The sequence below is a fragment of the Amblyomma mixtum genome, chromosome 2 (genome assembly GCF_055824585.1).
Source record: "Amblyomma mixtum isolate Tamu chromosome 2, ASM5582458v1, whole genome shotgun sequence".
In the NCBI taxonomy this organism is placed as follows: domain Eukaryota; kingdom Metazoa; phylum Arthropoda; class Arachnida; order Ixodida; family Ixodidae; genus Amblyomma; species Amblyomma mixtum.
The window spans coordinates 181,825,230-181,837,023 of NC_143013.1; the positions used below are offsets into that span (position 1 = coordinate 181,825,230).

At 46.1% G+C, this 11,794-nt stretch overlaps 3 protein-coding genes across 3 annotated transcripts in view; 2 read left to right on the top strand and 1 right to left on the bottom strand.

Moving 5' to 3' along the window:
- The window catches only part of LOC149361745 (uncharacterized), a 65,023-nt gene extending 54,318 nt beyond the window's left edge, over positions 1-10,705 (bottom strand). Inside the window, exon 1 of the mRNA XM_089569579.1 lies at positions 10,664-10,705. Coding sequence (XP_089425705.1) covers positions 10,664-10,700 — 37 coding nt within the window. The 5' untranslated portion in view covers positions 10,701-10,705. The remainder of the gene's footprint in view (positions 1-10,663) is intronic.
- On the top strand, positions 1,218-3,185 carry LOC149361746 (THAP domain-containing protein 11-like). The gene is made up of 3 exons (XM_089567466.1): positions 1,218-1,446; positions 2,182-2,275; positions 3,055-3,185. The coding sequence occupies exons 1-3, from the start codon at positions 1,294-1,296 to the stop codon at positions 3,183-3,185; spliced, it is 378 nt and encodes a 125-aa protein (XP_089423592.1). The 5' UTR covers positions 1,218-1,293.
- On the top strand, positions 2,828-4,912 carry LOC149361747 (uncharacterized). Its single transcript, XM_089569580.1, has one exon. The coding sequence runs from the start codon at positions 3,574-3,576 to the stop codon at positions 4,897-4,899; it is 1,326 nt and encodes a 441-aa protein (XP_089425706.1). The 5' UTR covers positions 2,828-3,573; the 3' UTR covers positions 4,900-4,912.
- Positions 10,706-11,794: the final 1,089 nt, after the last annotated feature.

An 11,794-nucleotide genomic window follows, 5' to 3' on the forward strand; every position in this document is an offset into this window, starting at 1 on the left:
GATTATTGCATGGGGAAATACTTATCATTGCCATTTATCATCTCTGCAACACTTACAAAACCAGGCCATCCGCATTATTACCCGTAACCCTTTCTCAACTAATGCTTGTTCTTAATTGCAGGAGCACAATGTTTTACCAGTCCACCAGCTTTTCCGGTATCACCTTGCAATCATCTTCTTTAGATTACTACATGGCACCCTACATTTTCAGTTTGTAGACCCCATTCAGCTCATCAATCACAACCCTACCAGATTTGCAGCAAGAAACAATTTTCTGCTCCCCAAAGTCCATACCAATTATGGCAAATCGACGTCGTCTTTTCAAGCAATTTCATTCTGGAACACATTGCCACCCACTCTAAAAACATCAATTTCCTTGCCTGAAATCAAAAATAGGCTCAAAGTATTCTTATTGGAATGCTGATGTGTTATTCCCTTTTTCTGTATATTACCTGCGTTATTGTGTTTTTGGACTCTGTTTTTGTGGTGAAGTATTGATTTGATATTTTCTAGATTTTGTATTTAGCGCCTGACTATGCTGTAATCATTTCTTGTATTATTGATTTATTGAGGGTCCCGGTGGAGTCTTTGACTTTGAGACCCTCGTCTGTACATTTGTGATGTTTTGTGTATTTTTTGGGACCAATAAAACCTTACTTTCAAATGCTAAGAGGGAATCGCGTCCATGCGTGCACGGGCAATAGGACCCGCTGACGACACACACAACGCTGTCGCGTCATAGCCTTAAAGGCGGAGCTTCAGGCCTCTCAAATTTTTTAACGAGAAATAAATATCAATCAATTCCTCTATGTCCCTTTGAATTTCTGGTCTGAAGGTAGACCCTATAAACCGCAATGGCACCTCGGACGGTAACGCCAAACATAATTCGCTCCGAGAGTTGTGAAGTGGAGTCCCTTTCAACCACTGGAGAATTATCATCCCACAGGCACTCTCGTTCGCGTGGAACGGGGAGTCTAGACCTATTGCGTTAAAATGAGAGCCACAAAATGCAGCCCGTAGAATGCACTCAAAGAGCTTGACCGTTTACAGCACGCAGTCCTTCCGTTTGAGACCAGATGGCGCAACGGGTGCGCTCAGAATAGGGTGCCTCGATGCGCGCGCCCTCTCCTCCGCTCCGTGCAGGGTGGGGACTTCCTTTGAAAGGGTCAGTGCCGTGCCGCGGAGGAGGGCAGCCATATTTGAGCCCACTCCTCGCTTCCCCACGGGCCAGTTGCACGTGCGGGGTCTCGCGTCCGCCCGGTCGCAGTTTTCTTCGGCTGCAAAACTGCCAAGATGCCTGGCTGTTGCGTGCCACTGTGCTCAAACCACTCAAGAAATGGCTGGAGGATGTTTTCATTCCCAAGAGACCCCAAAAGAAGGCTCCTCTGGACGGTGAAGATAAAGCGGGACAAATGGCAGCCTGCAAACTCTTCGCGCATATGCAGTGTAAGTACAGTGATTATTTGAACGCTTGAGAGTTTTTGTAGTTATGCCTGTCGCTGCAGGTTTGCATTTAATATGTGCGCTAGAAGTTGTGTTAGTGTTCCTGGAAAGGCTGTAACTCCGCACGCTGCGTGACTGCACCTTTTATGAAACATATATAAGGCGAAATGATACAGCAGATGAGTGGCGGAGAATCATTTTCATAACTCGCAGGTGTGGACATGCATTTTGTATTTCAGTGCAAATGCTAATAACCACAACTGACAGTAATATTAGTTATATACAGTCGCGCCCGGCATTTATGCAATAACAGACGGCTTGCTGGTAATCGGTTAGCTTAGAGCCGAGTGGTTCTTGATTAATTTTCCAAATGGTCCTAAAAGCAAACGCATCAAGAGACACGAGTCAGAAACTTAGACAGTAGTTTTTTAGAGTTTTTATTTGTTCCAAGGCTGTGTGACGAAGCCGGGAATTAGTTACTTTCGGTAAAACTCCAGTGAATGTGCTTCTAGCTATCTGGCATTTCTAACGCTGGCGCAGTTATTGTGCATTGCCGGCTATTTCTCCTATGCACATCCATTATTAGTCTGACTTTTAGGATTTTATAAATGCAGCTGCCGAGTGTGCGCGACTGCTTAATATCGCTGAAGCAGTGCCAGAGCTTGTGTATCTTTGAAAGGGGGGATTTCTTTCAGTTTCTACTACATACTGGACGCCTGAGTTAATTTTTTTATGCAGGCCCATTTCGAAGACAACTGCTACGAGAATCACCGCGCGGATGGAAGGAAGCTGCTAAAGGCAAACGCTGTTCCAGCCATCTTTTCGTTCAGATGTAAGCTGCATTATATTTTCATTATTGATGCCAAATATGATGTGCATCACTGTTGTGACTCATGAGTTAGAATAATAGCGCTTAAAAACTGTACTTCTAAGTGCAAACATTTCTAGCTGAAACTTTTCGCTTTAAGATTATCGTTCGCACAGCTACGAAATAAGTGCCGACAATGAGCAATTCTGAGAAACTTCACTCATTTATACTCTTACATTTCCTGTTGGTTGCGCAGCTATGGTTCACCACCAAAGAAAGGCTCCTAAGGAGAGAGGCACACCCGCTCTACCAACTACATCAAATTCAACAGTGCAGGAACAAGGACCTGGCGTTTTTGCAGATTGCGATGAGCCTTCGGCATCAGGTCATCTTTCACAGCCAACTAGCTCCGGAAAAGCGCCTGAGGGAACGAACTTGAGTGAAGAGGCTGTCTATCAGCCTAGCGATGGACAAACAGAGCAAAATGAAGGCTGCGATATACATTCCTCCGGTAGGTGTTGCGCTCAACTGAGAAAACAACTGGAAGATGCGAGAAAGAACCACAGACAACTTCAAGAAGTGCATAGAAAAGCCAAATTGACTATTAACTCTCTCAGAAGGAAGGTGCGAAAGCTAAAAAGCGCCGTAGAGCACTTGGGAAAAAAGATAAAATTTTTAAATAAAGATCAAGTTCGGGCACTTTCCCGAAAAAGCAACAAGGGAAGCATGTGGTCGCCGCAGACTATTAAACAGGGGCTTCAATTGAAGTTTTCATGTGGGAAGTCGGGCTACAGAACTCTCAGACAGCTCGGCTACCCACTTCCGGCAGAAAGAACCCTGGCTCGTCGCCTCCAATGGCTCAAGTTCTCACCAGGAATTCTCACAGACGTTGTCGAACTTCTCCAAGCGAAAGCACAAGGCATGGAAGATGTAGAGAGAGACTGTGTCCTCTTTCTCGATGAGATGGAGATTGTCCGAGGGTTTCAGCTTGACCGCGCTGAAGACATTGTGTATGGGGGAGTGACATTGCCACAAAGCCAGATGAGCCTGCTAATCACGCTCTTGTGTTTATGGTTGGAGGTCTCAACCAGCGATGGAAGCAAGTGATTGCTTATCACTTCACTGGAAGCCATATGTACGGCCGCACGCTCAAGGACATTGTTCTGCAAGTTGTCCAACTCTGCGCCGATATTTCCCTCAGAGTTCGGGTTGTAACGTCCGACAAGGGCGCCTCAAATCGAGCGATGTGGCGTGAGCTCGGCTTTTCTATCCACCGAAATTAGAAGACAACCTGCTCAATACCACACCCTTCACTCAATTAAATGGAATTGTTCTTCAACGCAGACGCTGCTCATGTTTTGAAGAATATTAAAGGTCAGTTGATAACCTCTCATGTATTCACATTAAGTGAAGCAACAGCCAGCCAGTGCAATCTTCCCTCACGTGAAGCGAAACTGGATCATGTGCATGCTGTGCTGCAGTTTGACAAGGAAAGGGAGCTGAAGCTCGCACCGAAGCTCTCTGAAGCACATGTCTCATCTGGACATTTTACGAAAATGAAAGTCGGACTTGCCGTACAATTTTTCAGAGAAGCTCCCAGTGCAATCCGATACCTCATCAAAGAAAAAGTGCTGGACATAGAGGCAGAAACAACGGCTTGGTTTTTAGAGCTCGTATCAAAATGGTACACGTTAATGTCGTCGCGTCATCCATCTGTTGCCCTAAGTCTGCAAGATGTGGCGAAGCATCATAGAGCTCTGGAAACTCTAAACCTTGCTCTAAACACCTTTCAAGGGATGAGCATGGGCAGCACGTCTCAGTGGAAGCCATCGCAGGCGGGCCTCCTGATCTCCACAACAGTCGTGTTTCTCTTGCAAGACATTCTTTTGAACTCGGAGGGGTACGGCTTCTTTCTCACCAGCAGGCTGCTACAAGATTGCTTTGAGAATCTTTTCTCTGTGGTTCGTCTCAGGAAGCCTGTCCCAGACGCCTATGATATGAAATGCGCTCTGAAACTTGTGTGCATAAGGCAATTTTTGCACACGCCGACTACCACCAGCTACGCTGTTGACGATTCCGAGTATCTGGTTGACCTTCTGTCAAACGGAAAACGTGAGCTCGCCGAAGCCGACACACAGGAAATCGATGACTCGGAGATTTTTTTAACTGAAGCGCTAACATCGACTGAATGCAGCATCCTGTTCCACATTGCCGGATTCCTCGTTAAAGGTGTTCTGAAAGCCATAAATAATTGCGAGCAATGCAAAGCTGCTCTGCTTGGTTCTAGTGACGCTGAAAATGCATATCTCACAAGGCTGAAGGAGTACATCGAGAATGGCGACAACCTGCATTACCCCAGTGCTGAAGGGATGAAAGTGCTGAAATCGTGCGAGGAGCATTTTAAAGGCATCACAGAATGGGCGGAAAGCCTTCTAACTATGAAATCTCCTTTGCAGGCTGTGATAACATACCTAAGACAAATGGTGCAGTTTAATGTTGAAACATGCCAGGTTCACAACGAAATCATTCAAAAGTTGTTATACACGACCTATGCTCGAACTAGGCTGCGAATACACCTGCGACAACTGGAAGAAAAAAAAGTCAATGGACATGCAAGCAAAACATGTGCTGGCGTCAGTCTGCCGTGAAGGGATTTGTAAATATTGTGCATATATGTAAAATTCACCATAGTTTGCTTGTGTCCTATTTTTGACAGTAGCTTTCATAATTTCCAACATAAATAAACTGCATTATTACAACTCCTAAGTATGTGAAATTTATTCATTTACGTTTCTCATTTATTCTTCACACTATATAAGAACAACTTTCTCAGTCAATGAGACACGCGCATTTTGCCAACGTATGCTCTATTGATAGATGTTATTTTTTTGCCTTTTCATGAGAGTATTTTTCACACTCAAGTTTGCATTCACTTAATGTTTTCGGTGAAGGTATGAAGGTGCCGAAATTATCCCATATGCGTTGTTAAAGTGGCCACATTGCATGAAAAAGGCTGCACGAATTATGCAGCTGCATTGGATTTTACAGGTACAGTGCAAACTCCTGTACCACAGCATTGCTTCTCTTTTTTCACCTGCGCAAATTAAGTGTCCTAAAACAAGCGATGCCAAGGACCTAACGACTACGACTGTCCAAGAGCCTACAGATTGGGTCAATTTAATTCTGTATTGGTAAAATATTTCATTAATAAGCCTTATCATTCTCAGCATTTAATATTGACAAATACGTTGCGGCAAACGAGATAAACATTGTTTTTGCTACTCAGCGCACTGAGCCCCAGACAATTTACAAAATTCCGTAAGTCAGCTTTCCTGCATAACAAAAATACCTTCACGATGGCGACGCGAATTGTCCGAGGGAGAAGAGTTGGGTGCAGCGCGAGCGACTTTTATTCCAATGTGTTATGGTGTGCCGCACAGGCGAGCACCTTGGCGCAGCTGCTTTTCAAATTTCCTTCAGGAATGCAGCCCGGGGAGGGTGCATTGTACAGCGGCCCCTAATCTTTTTATTGTGAAAGCAACACAGGGCAGAAGCCTGTAGGAAAGGGGTTACAATAGATGTCCCCAGCGCTGAAACCCTATTTCTGCCTCCAAAACCTGTTTCGCCGCGATGGTGAAGGGGTTTTCGCTGCGCAGAGAAGCTTACCTCCAGTGTTTTGAAACGAATGGGCTCAAATATGGCGGACGCTGCAGCAGACGACGCGGTTGTCCCCACCCTGCACGGAGCGGAGGAGAGGGCGCGCGCATCGAGGCACCCTAGCTCAGAACACGGCGGCGTTGCCGGGCCTCGTATGTCGCCGGCGGGTACGCCACAACGCAGCAGTGGAAATAGTGCGGGTGGCTGCCGAATGAGTTCTTCCTAGGAAGACGTGAAAAGGCAGGGAAAATACGTACTGTGTTGTGGTTTGCAAGAATTTCGACATATAGTTAAAGGTGCAGGATGCGATGGTTTGCGAGCTTAACGGAGCCGAAGAGCACAAGGACGTACTGCCCCTATTTGCGCCTCTTCTATGCACCCTTTCCGAACGGGCGAAAGCACAAAGCAAGATCTCCAGCGCTAGATAGCCAATATCGAAAGAAAGGTTCTGATATTGAAAAAATAGCTGTGGCTTAGCTTGGTTAAGCCCAGTAGTTGCGAAAGCAATATCCGTAGCTACGCCATGCTTCAGCCGGTGGTGTAGCTGGTGGTGGTGCTTGTGGTTAGACTTGTGGTGATGCATCGGTTATACAATCTAATCCAATCCAATCCATTCCAATCCAATTGAACAGCGCGCCGCGCGCGGCGGGCGCAGGAGTTAGGCAGCAGCTACCAAGCGCGGCCTCGCCTCGCGACGCCACAAGTTGGAGCCCTGCTCTTGCAGCTGTGACGTCACAGCGCTAGGCGCGCCGCGCGCGGCGGGGGCAGGAGGTAGGCAGCAGCCACCACGTGCGGCCTCGCCTTGCGACGGCACAAGTTGGAGCCCTGCTCTTGCAGCTGTAACGTCACACCTCTAGGCGCGCCTCGCGCGGCGGGCGCTGGAGTTAGGCAGCAGCTACCAAGCGCGGCCTCGCCTCAAGACGGCACAAGTTGGGCCCCTGGTTTTTGCGGCAGATGGTATGACGTCATAGCAGAGGTCAAGCTAAAGATCAATGGTAGCTACCGCGGCGTCGCTACGCGAGGAGCTTAAAGTGAAAGTAGTATTGCTTTCGCAATAAAACTTGCGAGGGTAAGTGCACAGCATAGCCACATGAACAAGCTGTTCAGCCACCGAAACCGTCACTTCGTGCTTTAAGTTGCTGTGCAGTGTGCCGAGAACCCATTGCTCGGAAGTTAAGGTGTGCGGCCATTCGTAAAAGGAGCGCCAGAGGCCGAATTAAGAACGTAAAAGAAGGAAGACTCGCGCTCCTACATACCGCTAATGCATATTCTGCACTGCTTAGCCGTGCAAGCGGACAGCCCTTACCGTCAGTCCCTGTATTACACGCCGTCGTGGAGCTACTGTTGAACTTGGCTCCAAGTAGAGTTGTTTTCGTGGATCATAGTCGGAATAAAGCATTTGCGTTACGGGTGCTGCGCTGGGTGGTCGTCACTTCCTCACGGTCCATGGGAGACAGTCTCTAAAAGTGACTCTGGCTGATTACTTACAACCGGCGATACCTGCCTCATTTTCGTGTCCGCGTATCGAGCATAGAGCGTACCACGATTTTATATGCGAGGCTGACATAATTGGGAACTATGCGTAGTAGTAGAACGTTCCCATGCGCGCGTTATAAGAGTTATATCTCGGAATCTTTCGAAACGATTGCACGTCAGCTTGTGTAGGCTGCTTGATGCATGGTACTGCTTACATGATTAGTTAACATTGGTGTGCCTATTTAACCCTTTCTGTGTTTACCAAACGAGTAGAAAATCTTTTAAGTTTACTAAGCAGCGTTAACAGGTTGTAAATAAATGCGTACGGTATATATGTGAGCGTTTTTGAGCGGTGTGTGCATGCATGTATACAATAATTAAATCAACGATCTGCGTTCTCTCAGGAGCATTGAACCTTTGCGTTTTAGATTATAATAAAAACTTTGAGCAAATCCTTCAGCCGATGCAAAGACGAGCATTCAAGTAATCCCCCGTTGGCTCCAACAGGCGAAGAGCTAAACGGCTCTTCGCGACATGGAGCGCGATCATGTTTTCACGCCTCAAGTGATCTAATTATGGTCCTCACATGTCCTTCAAAGCTTTAGACAAACCGCAGTGTCGTATTTTTACTCCTTTGCAACCGTATCAGCCGAAACAGGGCCAGTCGGAGCCGAATCATCAGACGCAGCAGCCGTCGCGACGAGGTGCGCGCCGAGCGGTCAGGAGGCGTATTTATGGCAGCGTGATCACATGATCAAAGATGGCAGCCTCCATGATACGGTGATGTAAAGCGTCTATATAAGGACATCATCTGCAGTTCTCCACATGGAAGTTACCATTGGAGCCCGTCTATCTTATGGAAACGTTCGTTTATTTTCATGTATATTCTCCTTTTTCTCTGTCCTCTTTTTCTAAGCCTACCTCTCTAAGAAGGTGCATTTGTTGTACTCGTGAGCTCGAACTGAACCCTTGTCATGACGAACTATCATGCCTTCCTCTGCCTTCTGTGTCCGCAAGTACCCACAGACAGAATTTTCGTTATCTTGTATTATATCCCAGCTACCTGCTTATTCGTTCAGTACTTGTTCTTTCGACAAGCTACAAACTGGATAACATAAATAACCTATACTCCTAACTGTGAGACCATGTACCATTGACCGGACCAGATGATAAAGGAGAAAGTGTATACCTTCAGTGTTGGACTTTCCCATTAATCTCCATTAAACCTACTCCTTCGTCAAGTGGGCCCAAACGAACGCCTCAAACGTTCTGACGCCCTTTCCCTGCCTTACTCTCTGCCTCCTACTGCTATATTGGAATCAGCGGTTGGAATGTACTCCGTTACCCTAAAATACAATCGGCTACCTTTTTTCCGTAGCGAATTCCCTGCCTATGTGCATTTATGCTTTTTGCTTTCAGGCAAGATATTAATTAATAAGAAACATTTTTTGTCTAGCTTACTGCGGTCCCTTCCTGTGTCTAAAAGCGATCGTTATCGTTTTTCTGTCTGGTGGAAACGTACCACCAGCCTTTACTAGTCAAGTGAAAAAGAGTTTGAATCTGGTTCACCTAATTATTTCGATGGGAAGCTCCTTTAATAAAGTGACTGTAAAGGAATGCACCGCTCACCACCATTATTCTAATTTCTCCTTGTGTAACAACCCAGTCGAACCGCAAAACACATATCAGAAACCTCAGTGTTGCTGACAGACGCCACGGACGCGTCTGCTTAAAAGGACTGCGGAGCTCGAATTAATGCGCTAAACATGTGCTACCAAATCTCCACGACACGTCAAGTTGGCGTTCAGGAAGACCACAGGTCATTTGTCAGCAGCACAAGTTTGTTCAGAAAGGCCGATCCGTGCATCGTGCTCCTTGCCTCAAGATAGAACACTTGAGATTTGCCCTGTTTGTTGTCCTGCGCTCTTGAGGCAAAACTCTGCTCCACGCTAATACAAACGTTGGGTGTCTGGTATAGTCAAGTTTTCCTGCTAGGGCACTATGTGTTATATTTCCTGAAAAGTAGAACAAATACTTGACTGAATCACAAATGCAAGCTTGACCTCTTGAGAATGTGTAACGAGAGAGCGCATTGTGAATGGAAATGCGCTGGATGAAGCTCCGCCTACCAGTATTATAGTTTTATGCGCTTTTCGTAATGGCACTGCAGCTTATGGCAGCTTTGGGGCCAAGAAGTTGTATTATTTGTGGTTTCCACTGCTTAACAATTTGGTGAGAGTGCAAAGGGTCTCTCTGATGAACATGCCTCTTCCAGCGCAGTCTACTACAGTGTGAATGTTCATACAGCACCCATTTTCATTTTTTTTTTAATTTTAAGCAATACTGGCGGCAAGATGTGGATCTTCCTCCGCGGCATCTTTTAGTAGTAAATCTTCCTGCAAAGTAAATAAGATGATTTGTTGTGAACTATTTTGTACACCTTTTATATGAACAATGGAATTGCAGAGTTGATACCAATGTTTACTACATTTTACTTGGCAATCTGTACTTCCACCGAGAAGCATTTCTTGTAGCCACTGTGCACGTCCACGCCTGAGAGACAGATTCAAGTACAAGCTTACAAGTCGGAGCGCTAAATTTGACCGGGTCCATAATTATCAGCGAACCGCCGAGCAATAGTTTTTCTTAGAAATGACAAAATGATCAAGATGATGGAGTTATAACCACGATTATGAATGCATCTCCTTGGAGCTGCTCCCTTTGAAATGGGTGCGCACTGCAGCTGCGAGAGTTGGAAGTGGAGAAGATCCTCGTGAGTTCCTTTTGGAATGGAGGCAGACTAGCAGCCTGATGCAAAAAATGGAAGCATGCTATTTCGACCGTGTTAGTGCCATAACTACTCGCGGTACAACCAAGGCCTGCCATGCCTTTCTCTGATTCTTGAGGTCGTCCTGCATGAACGATACAATATGATTTCGCGCTACGCATACGCAAATTCACTGCTCGGCTTTCTATGGTTGTTTACCATTCACAGTACCCCTTTTATTAACCTACCTGCCTCTCTCTCTCTCTTTTAATAATCTCTTGTCGAGTAGTGTTTCCGTATGTTGTTTTGAGCAGATGCCAAACTATATTGTTGTACAACTTCCTTCGCGCAGAATAGATAACAGTTTATACAAATGGGTGACCGCTACGCTCCGTAAGCACTCTAGCGTAATAAAATATTCAACCTCAGTCTGCCCGCAACGGCGCATGCTGCTTGCGGTTCCACGAAACAAAGGGAGTATTCCCCCGCAGTTTACAAAACGGCGGTCTTACCAGTGATGAGAGCCACTTTTTCCTTGAGATCGGGCATGTCGACAGGCTGCGGCAAGTTTTCGAAATGAATTTCGCGAACGGAAATTCAGCCGACCTAATGATCAGCAATCAAAAGCCTAGCTCGCAAAGAGGACGAGCGTGTGCAGCTGTGCTGCCGGCGCAGGAAGTTCGCGCTAGCCCGTATTCGTACTGCTCGAAAGCTTGAACTGTTGCTACATTTTTTGCACTTTTCTATTTGGGCCAGCTCAAGCAGATAGCTCTGATCGAGCGAAAAGTGCAGACCCCAGCAGAAAGCTATGTAGCGCGAAACAACGCATGACCGCACATCTTTGGCAGCAGCCAGCTGCGTTTGGTTTCTTTTTCTCTCTCCGAATTGACACCGGAAATGCGTCCTGCTCCGATCTTTTTTTTGCGTTCTGGGGTGACTAAACCTACGCAGTGGATGTTACTGGTCTCGCTGCTTTATCGTTTTGAGAGCACCAACGTAAACTGAAGGCAAGGATTCGTGGACATGTCTTCTTTTCCTCTTCGCCTCTGCTTCACCGTGGCGCTTTTCTTTCTTTAGGCAAAGCGGTGGTTACTGATTCCAGCAGCCTAGAGGCCTGCTTGCATATTAGGATCCTACGTAGCAAAAGCTCATTATGCAAAGTTTTGCGGAGTATACACATTGTCAAAGCATTTACGTGACCATTTAAAGAAATGCCGAGAAAAAAGGCCGTCCAATACAGTTGTAATTAACAATTAATTCGCCGGCTTTTCCAAATATGTTAACTTTTGCTCGCCAACTAGAGAAGCAGAAATCAATATCAAAAGCTCGCTGTCGCTCTATTTAGGCTCGTAATATGTTCATTGAAAACTCCTGGTTACCATCGTTTTGAACGCAGTATCAGTGTAAGCCAACGGGATCCACGCTCCAAATTTGGTGTGGACGCACAAAGTACACTCGCGAAATCAACAGGGACCTTTGTGTTTCATTTATTGGTCATTTATAGCTTAAAAAGCCTAGTTTTCGGTGGTTTCAACCCGGTACACTACCCGTACAGGCAAATATAATTCTGTTCTCAGCGTCCTTTGTAGTACGAATAGGAGATTTTGCAATAAATTGATCGCTCCAAGTTGAACAAAATATAT

What these genes read in the sequence shown, in the direction of transcription:
- LOC149361746 (XM_089567466.1), top strand. Translation starts at nt 1,294, where the DNA reads ATGCCTGGCTGTTGCGTGCCACTGTGCTCAAACCACTCAAGAAATGGC. An exon ending in ACTCTTCGCGCATATGCAGT is followed by an intron (nt 1,447 to 2,181) that starts GTAAGTACAGTG and finishes TTTTTTATGCAG; the next exon opens with GCCCATTTCGAAGACAACTG. An exon ending in AGCCATCTTTTCGTTCAGAT is followed by an intron (nt 2,276 to 3,054) that starts GTAAGCTGCATT and finishes CAGAACTCTCAG; the next exon opens with ACAGCTCGGCTACCCACTTC.
- LOC149361747 (XM_089569580.1), top strand. Translation starts at nt 3,574, where the DNA reads ATGGAATTGTTCTTCAACGCAGACGCTGCTCATGTTTTGAAGAATATT.